Source organism: Rhincodon typus, chromosome 29, assembly GCF_021869965.1.
Source record: "Rhincodon typus isolate 14 chromosome 29, sRhiTyp1.1, whole genome shotgun sequence".
In the NCBI taxonomy this organism is placed as follows: Eukaryota; Metazoa; Chordata; class Chondrichthyes; order Orectolobiformes; family Rhincodontidae; genus Rhincodon; species Rhincodon typus.
Genome location: NC_063360.1, coordinates 15,458,911 through 15,477,069, shown reverse-complemented (window position 1 = coordinate 15,477,069; position 18,159 = coordinate 15,458,911). Strand labels below are relative to the sequence as shown.

The 18,159-nt window shown below is 41.6% G+C and overlaps 1 protein-coding gene across 1 annotated transcript in view; it reads left to right on the top strand.

The window, feature by feature from the left end:
* The window catches only part of nrtn (neurturin), a 131,495-nt gene that overhangs the window by 107,482 nt on the left and 5,854 nt on the right, over positions 1–18,159 (top strand). The window contains exon 3 of the mRNA XM_048613907.1: positions 3,516–3,717. Coding sequence (XP_048469864.1) covers positions 3,516–3,717 — 202 coding nt within the window. The remainder of the gene's footprint in view (positions 1–3,515; positions 3,718–18,159) is intronic.

Here is an 18,159-nt window from a genome sequence, read left to right as displayed (position 1 = left end):
GAAATATCCACAATTTAAAAACCATACACCCAAACAGCTTCCAGCAAGTTGCGAAGAAATGAATCAATGATCCAATTTTCTCAAACGCCATTAACTGGACTTCAAACCTAACCAAACCAGCTTTGTTAACTCAGAGGGATGTCCATTGATCATTAAAGTTGGACACAAGTGAATGAACGGATGACGTTTCTATAAATGGTTCAGGGTTGTGAGTAGGTAAAAGAATGAGTGGACAGATATCTCCAGGGTTAAGGGCAGGTAATTATGGAGGTAAGTAGAGTTACGGATCATCAAAGGGTGACAAACAGGAGATTACAGACAGTGTTACAGCACGAGACAGACAGCTGAATCAAATTAGCCTTTCTCCCTCAATATTCAGTAAAATTAAACCATCAAAGACCCCCAAATAGTCACTCCAATCATGCCAGAATTTTGAATGACCAATTGCAGACTTTGTGAATAATTAATTTCCAGACTCCAATTTGTATCTTAAACAAAAGACTTAACTGTTTGTTAGCTACACAATACCTTGAGCAGAGAGAAAATTAAACAACATAGTAAGCTGATTAACATCAGTGCTTTAAACCAAACATTTGTCATCCACCCCATTTACACAAAAGACAATAAGGCAATAAGATATAGCAGCAGAATTAGACCATTCGCCCCATCGAATCTGATTTGCCATTCAATCATGGCTTTAGTGCTTCAGCTTTTTGAAGCCTTTCCCTTTCGGAAATAGTCTACGCCCCTATTCTTCCAACCAAAGAGTATAACTTTACACTTCCCCACATTGTATTCCATCTACCACTTCTTTGCCCACTCTCCTGGCCTGTCCAAGACCTTCTGCAGCCTCCCTGCCTCCTCAACACTACCTGTCCCTATGCTTTGTGTCATCTGCAAACTTACAAACACTGCCCTCAGACCCTTCACCCAAATCGTTAATATAACGTGAATAGTTTTGATCGCAACATTGACCCTTGTGGAACTCTACTAGTCACTGGCTGCCATCCTGAAAAGGACACCTTCTAACTTGCTTGTTACCTCCTCAAAGAATACTAACAGATTTGTCAGGCATGACCTCTCTTTGACGAAGCCATGCTGACTCTGTCATATTTTACAACACACTTCCAATTACTCCGCAATGTTACCCTGAATAATAGACTCTCAAATCTTACCAACAACTGAGGTCAGGCAACTGGCCTTTAATTTTCTGTCTTCTGCCTCCCTCCTTTGTTAAACAAGGATGTTACTTTAGCCGTTTTCCAGTCATCTGGTTTCCAGTGTGGATGAGAGTATGGGCTGTAGGAGGATGAGCAAACTGACCATAGCACCATGGTACAAAAAGCCATTCAAGAGGAGGGAGAGAAAAGCAATATAGTTGTAATTGAGGATAGTATAGTCAGGGGAATAGATACTGTTCTGTGTGACCAGGACTGAGAGTTGCAAAGGCTGTGTTGCCTGTCTAGTGCCTGGGTTCAGTCTATCTCATTTAGGCTGCAGAGGAACATGGAGTGAGAGGGGAAAGGTCCAGTTGTTGTGGTCAATGTAGGTACCAAAGGTCTTGGTGGAATGAGGTTCTACTGGAGAATATGAGCAGCTGGGGGCTAAATTATAAAGCATATCCCAAAAGGTAATAATCGCCGGATTACTACCTGAGCCACGAATTAATTGGCACAACGTCAACAAGATTAAAGAGATAAACGCATGGCTGAAAGATTGGATTGGGAGAAACGGGTTTAAATTCATGGGACATTGGCACCATTACTGGGGAAGGAGGGAATGGTTCCGATCGATGGGCTCCACCTGAATCATTCTGGGAGCAGAGTCCTGATAAATTATAACTCGGGCTGTTTATAGGGCTTTAAACTAAATAGTGGGGATCTGGGGGGTGGATTCAGTTACATGGAAGATTGTGCAAAAAGCTAAGGTGGGGAGGGCATGGCAGCAATTAGTAAAGTTTCTAGAAAAAGTAATAGGACAGAATGTATGGAAAGGCTCAGGAATCTAATTTTAGGCACAGCTGACAAGGGGACAACTATGAGAAAGGGGGCTGTCAACACAGGAGCAGGGGGTCAGTTAACTCAGTTGGCTGGATGGCTGTTTTGCAATGTAGAGTGATGCCAACAGTCTGGGTTCAATTCCCCCACAGGCTGAGGCTACCATAAAGGACTCTTCTTCTCAACCCTTCCCCTCACCTGAGATGTGGTGACCCTTGGGTTAAGTGACCACCACTCATGTCTCTGTACTGAGGGAATAGCTGTGTTGCTTGGTAACACTATGGCAACTTTACCTTTTAATGGTTAACACCAACTTATTGTATAGTGGCAGTACTACGAACAAGAGAACAATAACAGCTGGCTCCCAGAGTTGTAGCCAGATTAGTATGTTCCTAGTAGATGGATTTGTTCAGATGGTGAACAAGTTCAGGTTAAACACAGATACATTGTTCTATATGCGCATAAATTTACAGACAGGTACAGATTTCTGTATATTCATTTGTTTATAGACAGGTAAAAGGCTATAAGTGGATAAGGGATTATAGATAAATGCAAGGTTGTGAATAAATAAGATTATCAGTAATTGTTGGATTCGAGATTGGACTTTGCCAATTTAGCACCATCCTACTTCAACACTGTTGCAATACGATGCAATACTTTACTCCTACAGCAGCGGTCCTAAGGTTATGCCACCGTATTACAATGCAATGTTGCCAGATGTTCTTTAAAAGGATTTTAATTTAATATTTATTAGAATACATCTTAGCATTTGTTATCACAATGCCGTTTTCACCTTTGCAATCATTGCTGATGATTTTCTTTCTTTGCTCTCCTCTCTCCTCCATGCAGTTCCTATCTATTGCTTCTCAAAGGCATTCTGACTGAAATAGCTGGAACTCCTTTTCTTTTGAAAGTTTTCATCTGTTGTGTGCAGCAGTCAAAACCCTTTCATTTCCAAGAAGGTTTGAAAAACAATGCTGAAGGGGAGTGGATCCTTATCATCAATAACAACAATCACTAATACGTTGGCCAGTCCCCTAAGATACTGATGATTGGCATATATGACTGGAATAAGTATTTGAATTGTTTTCACTTGTGGGTTTTGGAATGAAATGCAAGTAGGCTAATTTTTTTTCAAAAAAAGACACAAGAATACCATTCACTATAATGACTGGTTTAACATCAATAAGTATTTGTTTTCTTTCTCATATCAATTCAAGAGTTGCAAACAGAAATATGTAGGGATTAATGCTCCAAACTCCTACTCCCAAGAGTATGTTCTTAATGGGGAGAATTCATGAAATTATTGCATGAAAGTAGGCTATTCAGCCTGTCATGTCTGCAGTGGGAATTGGTATATTGGTTTCATCTGCCTAATATTTCATCAAACCTGAATCCCTTGCAGACCAAGTAAGATTCCAATATGTGACAACCACATAAACAGCCAAAATGATACAGAATTATGCAGTTGTAGGTATAATGCCCAAAGCTAACCCTGATTCTTGTTGTGTTTTGCAGGGCCCTGCTGCTGTGACATGCTCTAAGATGAAGGTATGGAAGGTAGTGGTGGTCGCCTCAATGCTCTTCAGTACCATATTTTCAGCTCTTATTTACAGAAACATGTCCATTAGAGGGAGAACAATTACTCCATCCTCATCAGAAGAGCAGCAGTCCCAGGACCCAAGACTGCCACCCAGCCCCCAGTCTTACAAAGTGAAATGTAAGGGACCAGTACCTTTCCCTGACACATGTGGAAAGGTACATATAGGTCAGCTCATAGTATCAACAATGAGATCTGTTGCACAATGGAAATGCATTTCTATTGCAGTCTTATTCATTGATTGACATTAATGAAGTCTCTATGTTCACAAGTGATGCATTATCTGTTCTTCATTGAAATGGGTATTGAAGTTAAATGCAGTGCCTAATGGACCTGGTTTTATGAAAAATTAAATTTTGTACCATAACAGCAGCAAAATATCCCACTGGTGCAGGATTAATTGTTGATTAGTGTTCCCGCAACGAGTTACATACATTTCATGGGCTGTCTAATTCATAGATTTCTCCGGTCTTTGTGCAAGATAAATGCTCAGGTTCCCACCTGAGTTCCCAGCAGCGTTGATCAAAGGGAAGTTGAGAAAACTTTGGAAAATCTCAGTGACAGTGTTTTTTCCATGGTTTCCATGCCTGAGTCTGCCCCAATTACAGCAAATGGTCAAAAAAAACCTTTCTTTTGTGAGGAAATTCAACTCCTTGCTCTTCATCAAAAACAGAGGTAACAATCCAGAAAATATAATTTTTCACTTGTTTTACCTCAGATTGTAAGCCTTTACTGAACACCTCTGGTTTCTGTCCCAGTATTAAGTCCCATTTTGCAATTGGCAGCAACGGGATGCTAATTAGATTGTGATACAATTTCAACTTCCACCCTCCTTTATGCAAGATATAATACAAAATATTCTCACTCCTCAGGACAGTGAGAAAACTTTAGCATGAGAGTGGTGTGCAGCTCACGAAATACTCCCGCCCAATACCTGTTGTTTAAATGCCTTTAAAATTATTGCTATCATCTGGAAATGTAAATAGAATTGTATTTGTTACATGTATATAAATTCCCCGGTATATTTTACATGGGTATCTATTATTACATAGCATGTTAATGTACCTTTCACCTATTCTATTAGTATTGTTATTACTTCAATTTGTTAGTTGTTTGCTTCTGAATCTGTGTATTAGTTACGCATGCCTATTGCAAGTGTTGGTGTACCTATTATGGGGCTACTTATTATATGGGTGTCTTATTCTGTACACTACCCACATACATGTTGTATGGGTATTTGTGTTATGCATTGCTGAACACCTCAATGCTGCGTGTATAAATATATGTAGAATGTAAGTCTAGCAAAATCACAGCATTCTGTTCATTCTGACTCAAATACTTCATAAGGAACTACTGTTAGGAGAAGTTAACATTTCTGTAGCTGTATTGAAAACTTTAACCAAGAGGTTGGCCAGGATAGGACTTTATTCCTTGGAATGTAGGAGAGTGAGGGGTGACCTTACTGACCTTATGAGTGGAAGAGCACTATCACAAAAGCACCTAAGGACACAGATGAAGGTAGGGCAGTGGATGTTGTCTAAGTGGACTTTAGTAAGGCCTTTGACAAGATCCCACATGGCAGCCTAGTCATGAAGGTTAGGTTGCATGGGATCCAGGGAGAGCTGGCTAGTTGGTTTCAAAATTGGCACAATGGTGAGAAGCAGAGGGTGATGGGTGAAGATTGAATCAGAGATAGTAGGAACTGCAGATGCTGGAGAATCCGAGACAACAAGGTGCAGGGCTGGATGAACACAGCAGGCCAAGCAGCATCATAGGAGCAGAGAGGCTGACGTTGAAGGGTCTAGGCCCGAAACGTCAGCCTCTCTGCTCCTATGATGCTGCTTGGCCTGCTGTGTTCATCCAGCCCTGCACCTTGTTGTCTGTGATGGGTGAAGGTTGTTTCTCGGACTGGAGGCCTGTGACTGACGGCGTGCCACGGGGGTCAGAGCTGGGACCTTTGTTATTTGTTATTTACATAAATGATCTGGATGTGAATGTATAAAGGGTGACATTAGTTTGTGGATGGTACAAAATTAGGAGGTATCCATTGATAGTGAAGAAGGTTATCAAAAATTACAGAGGGATCTTGATCAGATGGGGAAGTGGGCTAAGGATTGGCAAATGCAATTCATTACAGATAAGTGTGAGGTGTTGTACTTTGGAAAGTCAAACCAAGGTAGGACTCATACAGTGAATGACAAGGTCCTGAGCAGTGTTGTGGAACAGAGGGACCTAGGAGTACAAGTACATAGTTTGTTGAAACTATGCATCCCACATAGACAGGGTGGTGAAGGAGACATTTAGCATGCTAGCTTTCATTGGTCGAGGCATTGAGTATAGGAGTTGGGATGTTATGTTACAGCTATGTAAGTTGTTGGTAAGGCCGCACTTGGAGTATTGTATACAGTTTTGGTCACCCTGTTATAGAAAAGACATAGTTAAACTGGATAGTGTGGAAAGAAGGTTTACGAGGATGTTGCCAAGACTGATAGGCTTGAGTTGTAGGGAGAGGTTGGCCAGGATAGGACTTTATTCTTTGAAACATAGGAGAATGAAGGGTGACTTTATTGAGGTGTATAAAATCATTAAGAGGCACAGATAGGATGCCCAGGGATGGGAAATTGAAAACTAGAGGGCATAGGTTTAAGGTGAGAGGGGATAGATTTAAGAAGGACCTGAGGAGCAACTTCTTCATGCAGAGAGTGGTGGGTATATGGAATGGGCTTCCAGAGAAAGTGGTTGAGGCAGGTACAATAGCAACATTTAAAAACATTTGGATAAGTACATGGATGGGAAGGGTTTAGAGGGATATGGACCAAAGAAGGCAATTGGAACCGGTTGTGTGGGCATTATGGTCAGCATGGACCAGCTTGGGCTGAAGGACCTGTTTCCATGCTGTATTCCTCTATGACTCTATGACATGTTCACGTGTTTATACACACAAAATGTAAAAAGAACAGCAGGGAAAGAAGAGGAAAAAGGAACATTTCAGTAGGGACCGTTGATAATTTGTTCAGCCCTGAATACTAAGTGGATGGTCAACTAAATGAATTGGATGGTTTTAAATGTGGCAAGTGTATACCAGAATAATCCATTAGTGAAAGTAGAGATGACTATTGATCATCCACACAGGATATGGTCAGCATTAACAGTTATTAGGAAAGACTCTGGGGCTCATGATTATAAATTCAAGCAGGTCTCTCTCTCTCTCTCTTTTTTCCACCCGACTTCCTCCCTGTCTCTGTCCCTCGCTTGTATGATCACTGTTAGATTATTCTGCACAGATATGGGCACTCTGCGTTAGACATTCAAATATCCAGGTTTTTTTTAAGAGGCCACTGCACAATTCACTACCTGCCTGCATCAATTAAAGTAATAACCTAAATTTAGTGTGTCTCTCCTCAAGTGCACAATTGTAGTATTTGCCCAAGCGGACCCCACACTATCTTTTCTTTCTTCACATTGCTGGCTGCTTCTGTACACGGTGGGGGCAAACATTAAAGGGAAGCTACACCGAATGATATTAGTGGACTTGGGTAAGAGGATATTGAAGAGCAGGGAGTAGGGAAGAGGGAGGGTTCCAGCATGATGGGTAAGTGCTGGAGGTATTAGGAGTGGGACTGGGTAAGGGGAGTGATTCTGCGGTTCTCCAGGGGATCAGGAGATCCTCAAGAACCATACGGAGAAAGGAGTGGGAGCAAAGATTGAGGGAAATCATTTCCTGGAATCAGGACCCGAGGGCTATGCTGCAATGCCAGATGTAAGTCAGGGCCTCACGTGGATAGTCAGGATCAGGGATTGCAGCTACACAGGAAGTAGATGCAGCAGGACAGTAGCAGCCACATGTTCCCATGAATGAATTCAGGCTGGTTAAAATGGAATTTTTTTTGTCCATTTGTATTGTCCATTCACACATCCATCAATATCTCTTATCTTTAGACTTCCTTTCACACTGTTGACAATAATTATTTAAAATAATAACGTCAAATTTTGGAGATATGGACTTCTATCTATCCAAGATGATGGCAGAGTAGGACTGTTCAACTGGAGCTCATCTGCTCCATCTGTTTCTTTTTCTTTTCTCTCGTTTTTGTTTTTATTCTTTTTTCTGCTCAGTGATGTCCTGAACTCCCAACCTCGGTGCGGATCCGGCGTGGCATCCTCTTGGCCCGGTGTGGCTTTAGCGTGGACTTCCGGCCTCGAGGTGATTCCAGAATGGTCTCCCAGATCTGAAACCTCGAGGTAAAGCCTGGCATGGTCTGGAGTCAAGGCCTGGCGTGGACTGGAGTCTAGATGCCAGCATGGACTGGGTTAGAAGGGCTGTTATTCTGAACTTATTTCTTCATTATTCTAATTTATTCCTAGGATCTGTAATGCTGGATGTTTGATTTCTTTATGTTTCTAATCTTGTTCTCCTCTAAGAATTTGTACTTAAGAATCTGTGCCTAGGTATCCTTGTACCTAAGATGACGCTATATAAGTGGTGACTTGTGAACTTTTCACTGTACTCATTTGAGTACATGTGACAATAAAGATAATTCCAATTCACAAGATATCTTACCCGTCATGCCAATCTCTCTCACACTTCTCAATGCCACACATCTCTATTGCTCACCCAACATTATTCCCTGTCACTGTGAGCTCATACCATACATCTGGTTACTGCACTTCATCCTCATGAATTGACCAGTGCTTGTCAGTCCCATCGCCAGCTCTGCAGGCTGCATATATCTCCAGCTATTCAAAAAGCAAGCAATTCATCCAAACAACATGGCCACAACCACTTGCATTTCTCCTTCCCTGTTACAAGATGGTACATATTTAAAGGAAATTAGAGAGAAACAGGGATGGCTGCATCCCTGCATCTTAAGGAAGAGATTGATTTCCACATTTGGGTTGACTGTGACAGAGCCCATGTGACCTGACATCACTGGGAGCTTTGAGGAAGACAGTGTCTTTATAATACCTCTTTTCAACTCGCAGTCACCTCCATCCGGTTTCTGGCCTGATAAGCAAGCTATGAATGAGGTGACCAGAAACCTCTGTACCAACTGCATTCTTCTGATTTCTTACCTTTAGTTACCAAAGAGCTATCTGTCCCATCCAAAGAGGAAGAGAGAGAGAGAGAATAGCGTCATGAACAAAGAAACTCTGTCTCTTGAGCTGACACTTGTAGTAAGCAGCTGTGAAAATGACACTGTCTTGCCAACAAGTATAGCAATAGAACCAGCTTGTGTTGTGTCATGCAGGCGTGTCTAGGCTGCAGCCAAGCTGGGAGCAAAGGTGGTTAATTTGCCAGCTCATCTGAGGGCAAGATCGAAGACGCTTTATGATACAGCAAACTCAGATGAGGACCTCAAAGGAGAAGCAAACAGGAGAGCGCTGGACATGCGTATCAAGATGCCTGGTACATTGGCTGGTATGCCAGGCAGCCACCTGTTGCTGTCAAGAAGTATCAAGGAGTTTGGTTCTAGTTCACAGTGCAACATGGAGAGCTTGTCCTTCATGCACCGTCTGCTCCATTTCCCTGGCACGCAGCCAACCCAGGGGCACTGTCATTACTCCTTCCAGCAGTCTTCACGTGGGCAAGTCACCTCCTATCCCATCTTTGTCAGGATGTAGCAACAGTGTCTGACAAATCCAAGAACTCACCACAACAGACGACCTGACAGTCTGCCCTAACAGAAGTTCTTAAAAGAATTGCTTCACTTACAGTTTTGGTGCCTGGTCTTTTAAGAAGTGCCAGTGCAGGGGGAGGTGGTGGCAGATTGGTAATGTCCCTGGATTGTAATCGAAACCACAGGTTGATTTTCTGGTGACATATGTTTGAACCTATCACGGCAGGTGTTGAAATTTTAATTCAATAAAACCTGGAGTTAAAAGGTAGTCTAATGGTGACAATGTCACCATTGCCAATTGGTGTAAAAAGAAAACCAGCTGGTTCACTAACATCTGTTTGGGGAAGAAAATCTGCTGTCCTTACCTGGTTTTGCCTAAATGTGACTCCGTACCTTCAGTCATGTGATTGACTCCTGACTCTTAATTGCCTTCTAAAATTGCCTGGAGAGCCAATTGGGTCAAGGGCAATTAGGGATGGGCGATAAATGCCAGCCTTGCCAACGCAGCCCATATCCCATACAAGAGTACGAAAAAGAATAAAACTCCATCTTGCAGCTTCATGTTTCTTCGCTGAGTAGTTGACTAATTCATAATCTGGACATCAGTGCAGCACAGTTGATGTCCCAGCATTGCATCATTTGGTTGGGCAGTGAACCTTCAGGCTAGATGTCCTGTGCAGGCAGGTAGAGATGCTCTATTGTATACTCTTTCTCTGGGGAAACACCATACAGGTTCCACATCATGGCCCAGCAAAACACAACTGGTGATGCCATGTCAATGAATTCAATGTCCTTTAGGGGGACATTGATGTTTTGGTGAAGGCTCAGAGAACAGCAGCAAGAAAGTTGTAGGAACATTTTCTGAAGAAGGGTCTCGACCTGAAATGTCAGCTTTCCTGCTCCTCTGATGCTGCTTGGCCTGCTGTGTTCATCCAGCTCTACACTGTGTTATCTCAAGTTGTAGGAACTGATTTTTTTGTCTGGGTAGAGAAGTGGCTCAGATCTTTAGAATGGTTGATGGAGAGCTTGGACAATGCAAATATTGTAAAGTTATTTCTCTGTTTAATTTGGTCTGTGATTGCATTTCGGGACGGGAGTACAAGCTTTTTGAAAACTATTACTTTCCAGCTCACGTCAATTGTGAAGAAAGCTCATGCTGGACTCAAACTGTTCACTCTGTTTCCCTCTTTCACAGATACACTGATAAACCCGCTGAGTTCTCCAGCACTTTCTGTTTATATTTCACATTTTCGGCATCTGCAGTATTTTGCTTTTATATGAAAATCAGCATGTTGTTAAGAAATTCTGACAAATTTACTTTGAAGTACAATTATTTGCATTTAACTATGGGTTCCTCCCCTATCCAATGGATTACTGAAAGGCAAAGAGAACAAAAATGTGTTACTGTCATTTTGTTCTTGAGATCAATTGGAGAAAGCAATAGTTTGAACCTGTTTTGTTGGGGGATTTTTGTGATTTGATCTTATGGTTACTGGTGCAAATTGTTTACACCATCTAGTGGAAATCATTTGCTATTTCCATAAATGTCAATTACAAAGGTTTAGCACTGACTTAAAAGCTCTGTTTGTTTCAGGCAAAATCAAGTCTTCAAATGGTTTCAAACAGATCTTTGCATCTTGTTAAACTGTTGTTATCTAAATCGCTTAATCTGCCATGTCTAGCAATTTACAAATTCAGTTTATGTCATGCAAACTCAGGACTTGCAGTTTGTTTGATCATTTTACTTCTAATTTATCGATGGATTTAAACCTATTTTTAAATGTTCAGTAAATGGATTTGTTGATTGTGGGGACTGGGATAACTGTAATTTCCTATCCTACATCTTTATTGTCCTGGTCCAAGGAATTTCTGGCAGCCTACTTTCCCCATGTAAATTCAATGGAGCAAAATCCCTGCCTTGCTCAACTCCTGACCAGAGTTCCTGGCCTACCCCCAAGGAGAAGATTATTTTTAAGACTGTAGTGAGTTGAATGAGAAGAGTATATTGGCCAAATGAACTCAGATCTCATTTCAGGGTGCAAGACAGCAAGTCATAGAGTCATACAGCACAGAAGCAGACCGTTGGTCCAACTAGTCCATGCCAACTGTGTTCCCAAACCAAACTAATCCTACTTGCCTGCATTTGGCCCTTAACCCTCCAAACTTTTCCTATTCATGCACTTATCCAAATGTCTTTCAAATGTTGTAACTGTGCCTGCATCCACCACTTCCTCAGCAAGTTCATTCCACATATGAACCACTCTCTATGTCAAAGGGTTTCCCCTTCATGTGCTTTTTAAAACTTTCTCCTCTCACCTTAAAAATATGCCACCTAGTTTTGAACTCCTCCACCCTATGGAAGTGACCTTGCTATCCACCTTGACTATGCCCCTCGTGATTTTATAAACATCTATCCTCAACCTCCTACACTCCGGTGAAAAAAGTCCCAGCCTATCGAGTCCATTTTTATAACTCAAACCCTCCATTCCCAGTAACATCCTGGTAAATCGTTTCTGAACCCTCTCCAATTTAATAATATCCATCCCATAGCAGGGCGACCAGAACTGCAGACAGTACTCCAGAAGAGTCCTCACCAACGTCCTGTACAACTTCAGGTTAAAAAGGAAGAAAGTATTTGCATTTATGTAACAACTTTACTGACCTCAGGAGCCATTGTTGTAGGAAACGTGGCAGGCAATTTGCACACAAGGTCACATGAATCGAATGTGAAAATGATCAATAATTTTTTTTAGATGGAATGTAATTGGCCAGGATGCAAAAATGGCTCCCAAGCTCATTTTCTGTATATTGGAGTAGTATATATTACGATCCTATGAGGACAGATGGTTTTATATATTACAGATTTCTAATCAGTAAGACAATCGAGGAATGTGGAGTTGTGGATTATGAGATCAACTATGATCTCATTGAACAGTGGAGCAAACGTGATGGTCCAAATGACCTACTTCTGCTCGTACATCTTATGGTCTTATATCTCATTAGTCATCTCTGACAGTGCAGCACCCCTCCACTGAATTTAAATGCTCAAGTCCTAGAATAGAGCTTGAATTCACACAAGTCCTTTACCTATAAGCAACCATGGGGAATTCCTTCAGGAGTCTCACTGTGATTATTTTTTTAAAAAGGAATTAAAAAGAAGAAAGCCAAGAGAAAGCAAGTTGCTGATCCTGCACAGCATACATCTTAGAACTACCCTAAAGACCACACACTTACCATTGCTAAAAGGCACAGGGGAGAGAAACTAACATTCCAGAATAGTGGGAAGGAGTTTGGGACTTGCATTTCTTTGATCTGTGGTTTTGTAAGCAGACAATACCTTTTGATATCATGTAAATGGTGAGGGGTAAGTGAAGCATGTTCAATAGCCAAGTTATATTTATTTAAAATCGGACAGTGAGCACGATCGTAATGAGAGCAATAGAGATATGGCTTGGGGGTAGTGATGAGATGAGGAGATCCCAGTTATCAAACTTTTGTACTCAATGTTTACACTGATCCAATTTGAAATCATTGCAGTCTACAGACCAGTGTTAAAATACACCGTTCTTCATTTCCAGTCAGTGACTTATTGAATTTTACAGAACAGAAGAAAGCTATTATACCTACCATGTCTCTACCAGGTCTGAAATAATTACACCTTGCCTTTCATTCAAACTCTTTAATGATTTTCAGTTTTCAAATATTTATCCACTTCCTTACTAAAAGCTGTCATGGATTCAGTATCCAGTAGTGTTTCTGATGGGGCATTCTGTGTGTTCACAATCATTGTGTCAAGATAATTTTGCCTACAATCTCGCTGTTTTGTTGTCTAATTTGATTCATCAACCATTGGAAGGTTTCTCTCAATTAATCTTATCAACACCGCTCATAATTTTGATGATTCCATCAGCTGTCTATCACACTCTCTATTCTTCTCCATTTTTAATGTAAATTGCATTTTTTTGTAGTTTTTACACTAATTGACAATATACCATATATATACTTATACAATTTCATCAAATTTTTCTCCCATTCCAAAAAAAAATTGTATTTTTGAGCCCCCATGTCCTCCCGTGTTTATTTTTATTAACAATGTTTATGTTTCAGACGAATGTCTTTCCCAGTTCAGAACACTTCACAGCTAATGCAATATGCAAGCTACTTTTTTTTATTTTCAAGTATTGCTTTTAGTGTACAAATTGTTTTGAGCCCTCATCATCTTTTACAGTAGATGATCAAACTAAAAGATAGCACTGCCTTGTAACTCATTTTACTTTTTACTTGGACTCAGCACAGAGCCATGTATCCACACACACTAAATTCCACTCCCCAGTTCTAGGCATAAGGGAAACCCAGCAACGGCCTGCCCTCACAGTTGATAGCCTGCACTACAGCAGAAGCAGTGTCTTGTGCTCCAACCCCAGGACACTGTTATTTCAGCTGGTATACTTCTATCTCAGTGCCCTATTCACTTGTAGTGTCAGAGTACTGGACTGACTGAAGATATCAACAAGTGTTTTGTAGATGTGGATTTACAAGATCTGTGTACAATGTGACATTTATGGGCAAGTAATGAAAAGCACTTGAGTCTGTTTCTGAGTTCTGTGTCAGCTTGCCTGATTAGTGCTCGCTTGTGCCCTCTCCTTTATGAGGTGAGCTGTATGTCAACGCTTTAATGTAGAATAAACAGTGTTATACTGAGTGCTTGGTGCTTCAAACAGATTGCCTCATTTTTTTCCCATACGTAATTCTAACAAGTGCTTACCAATGCCAGTCTGAAAGGTATGAGTTTAATATTCAATCAGATGCTGAAATCTTCATTTCTGAAGAAGGGTCTAGGCCCGAAACGTCAGCTTTCCTGCTCCTCTGATGCTGCTTGGCTTGCTGTGTTCATCCAGCTCCACACCTTGTTATCTGAAATCTTCTGTTTGTTTATAGAACATAGAACATAGAACAGTACAGCACAGTACAGGCCCTTCGGTCCACGATGTTGTGCCGAACTTTTACCCGAAACCTAAGGTCTATCTAACCTCCACCGCTACCTTATACTATCATCCATATGCCTATCTAATAGCTGCTTAAATACCCCTAATGAGGCCGAGTCCACTACCCTCTCCGGCAATGCATTCCATGCCCCTACCACTCTCTGAGTAAAGAACCTACCTCTGACGTCTCCCCGACATCTACCTGCTTTCACTTTAAAACGATGTCCCCTTTTTCCACCCTAGGAAAAAGTCTCTGGCTGTCTACTCTATCTATACCTCTGATCATTTTGTACACCTCTATCAAGTCACCTCTCATCCTTTGTCGTTCTAAAGAGAAAAGCCCTAGCTGTCTCAACCTTTCCTCGTAAGACCTTCCCTCCTTTCCAGGCAACATCCTGGTAAATCTCCGCTGCACCTTTTCCAATGCTTCCACATCTTTCCTGTAACGAGATGACCAGCACTGGACACAATACTCCAGATGTGGCCGAACCAGGCTTTTGTATAGCTGGAGCATAATTTCACGGCTCTTGAACTCAATCCCTCTATTAATGAAAGCTAACACACCATACGCCTTCTTAACAACTCTATCCACCTGGGTGGCAGCTTTCAGGGAACTGTGGACATGAACCCAAGATCCCTCTGCTCCTCCACACTGCCAAGAATCTTTCCGTTAACCCTGTATTCTGCTTTCAAGTTTTTCCTCCCAAATGAATCACCTCACACTTTTCAGGGTTAATCTCCATCTGCCACTTCTCAGCCCAGCTGTGCATCCTATCAATGTCCCTTTGTAACCTACAACAGCCCTCCGCACTGTCCACAACGTGACCCACCTTCGCATCGTCAGCAAACTTGCTAATCCACCCTTCCACTCCTTCATCCAAATCATTTACAATCATTTATATTTTTGACACTGATCGCTGTGAATATGAAAAGCCTGGAACAAGAAAAGGTGAGAGACCAGGTGGGATCTTTTATTATGCATTCCAGCATGCTTATTTCACCTCTTAAGGGAAAGTTGTGTAAAAAGTTCCCTGAATCCCCAAACATAGTCATATCTGCCAATCTACAAAATGCAGAAAAATTATTGAAATTCGGCAGAAAAGTTCACAACTCAAAAGACATAGGGTGGAAGCCAACCCTGAATAAAGGCCAACGACCAAGGTCACTGCTTTAAGGCAACTGAATAAGCCTAATTCCTTTTTTGTTATATTGGATTTCTGGATGGTTCTGGAGTGTTTTACTCCATAATTTAGTTTTTCCTTCTGTGATAACTGACACCCAAAGTTGAACCTTTCTAACAGAGAAGGAGCCGGGACTGAAAGGGGGAGCTGACCCCACTCCGTGGGTTAGCATATTACCAGGGGCAGCCAATGAAGAATATACAAACAGGGAGCGATGGCCCTTCAAGCTTGCTTCGCTGTTCAGTAAAATCAAGGCTGATCTGATTTTTAACCTCAACTCGGTATTCCTGCATATCCCCGATTTAATCCTCACCATCCCGGTAATCAAAAGCTATCTACCTCTGCCTTAAATGTCTTTAAAGATTCTGTATTCACTGCCTTTTGAGAGAGGGAATTCCAGAGACACTCAACCCTCTGGATCATGAGGGGTATAGAAAGAGTTAATGGTAGGTGTCTTTTCCCTAGGATGGGGGATTTCAAGGGAACACATTTTTAAGGTGAGAGGAGAGAGATTTTAGAAAGAATTGGGGGGTAAATCTTTTACGCAGAGGGTGGTTTGCTTGTGGAATGAGGAAGTGGTGGATATGGGCACAGTTACAATATTTAAAAATATATTTATTAGGAAAGTTTTGGAGGGATATGGCCAGGAGCATGTAGGTGGGACTAGTTTAGTTTGGGATTGTGCTCAGCATGAACTGGTTGGACCGAAGGGTCTGTTTCCATGCTGTATGACTCTATGATTCAAAGACTATGACTCTGAGAGAAAAATGTCTCCTTATGTCTGTATTAAATGGGTGACTCCTTAAACTATGACCCAAGGAGGCTGCCACCAGGATTGCATTCCCACTGAGAAATGTATCCTATGTTGTCCCAGAACTGCTGGCCCAATTGGTAACGCCACCATCAGAAATTGCCACTGTGAGACTTCTAAATGTAGGAGAGAGTGCCTCTGTGACCGAGCTACCACAAGGAATTGTTTTCTTCCCCGGCAAACTCAGACCAGGCTTTAGTGGTGCAGGTGAAGAGTGAGCCCTTTAACTGGCAGCAGCTCCCTCTGTGGACCATTGACACAAGATGAAGGAGAGAATGGTCCTTAATTAGGCACTTCGTGGCCACCAACTGTGACAATTGTGCTCAGGCTCCAATAGCTAGCAGGATTTCACATGAGAAGATGTTGAGGTCTCCTCCAAGGCCTTCCATTACCATTTTACCAACCCCACCATCTCCCAGCCCATCAGCAGAGGCCTGATAAAGTTCAGCCCCCACTGCCCTGACCTATCAAGCACTAAACAAATACAATTGGATACAAGGTATACGAGGATGAAATCATTCACTTTAATGCTTTTCCCTTTTTAAGTTAAAATCAATGAATGGTATAACAAGTGTATCAAGTGGTGTCTGTCCTTATTTTCCCAGTTCAAGGACACTTTGGCAGATTCAACTCCTCATATTTTAGAGATAGGGGTCACTTTGACTTTGGTTGATTGTGGAAAATCTGCACAATATGCCTATCTCCTTGTTTTTTATTTTATTTATTGGCCCTCCTCCTTCTTGCCAAGTGAATTTTCTATTGCTGTCCTCTCCTCAACCCACCTCTCCCTTGCAGTTGTTATGTTGATAGGAACGATACAGATTGACTTGCATGCTGTTTTCTTTCCCCTCCTTCTACTCATGCACCCCACTCTCTGAGGAAATGCCTTGCCTGTCTGTAGTGTCATTCTTCCTAGAGCAGCAACCTTTGATAAGAGTCCAGAGCAGCACTGGGTTTTTTTTATCAGATGGTATCAAAACCATATGAAAGTAGACAGAGTTGCCAATGTATGAATGTGAGTGTTGTCTGTATTATGTCAAAAGTGTCTTCTTAATGAAAGACAGCAAAGGCACGGGAACTTTGCACAGAAGGTAGAAGACTTTCTATTGTTCGATGATTAGAAATTTTTGATTGCCATGCATAGGATATGCCTCCAGGGAATATCCACTGTTGATTCGAGACAAGTTAGAGAACAACTGGACCAAGTACAACTGGGTCCTGGCCTAATTTCTAGTGTTTCTGTCACATTACCGTTATATGTGACGATAGGAGTATAGCAGGAAGCCTGCAGTTAGCAGCAATGTTACAATTTTGAGTTCATCTCCTTACTATAGACACTGCTGGGATGTTATTAAATGACAACAAATGAAATATTGGGTTGTCTTTGTTCAGTTCAGTTGTTCATGTCCCAGTAAGATTTGTTTGATTATAAATTGACCATATCAAATATCTGTTTCAGTAAGTGGAAAGCAGACAACTGTGGTATATTATCTAATGTGGCCTGTAATGGCTGGGCAGGAGCAATATGTTTAACTGAGGCTATGTGTACTGCCCATGTGCCATTATTTTCTCTTACAGATAAGTCTGACCATCAAAACAATATTGGCCCATCAGACCACTTGACCAGCAAGCACCACCACAGCATCACACCATTTAAACAGGCCCAAACCAGATATATGTGCACTGAAGGCCTTTGGTAATTTCAAAAAGGAACCACAGAATGGGCTTTTTTTTTGTTATCTAGTCGAAGCAACAGTGGCAGCTGAGGAAGTCCTGTATTATTACTAGGGTTTGCATGGGACTAACAGCACTGTTGATTTATATCTCATTCCAATCTACTGGCAAGCTAATATAGTCAGATGAACGTTGCATTGCTGTGATTGTTACATTGCTGTGATTGTTGCATTGCTGTGATTGTTACATTGCTGTGATTGTTGCATTGCTGTGATTGTTGCATTGCTGTGATT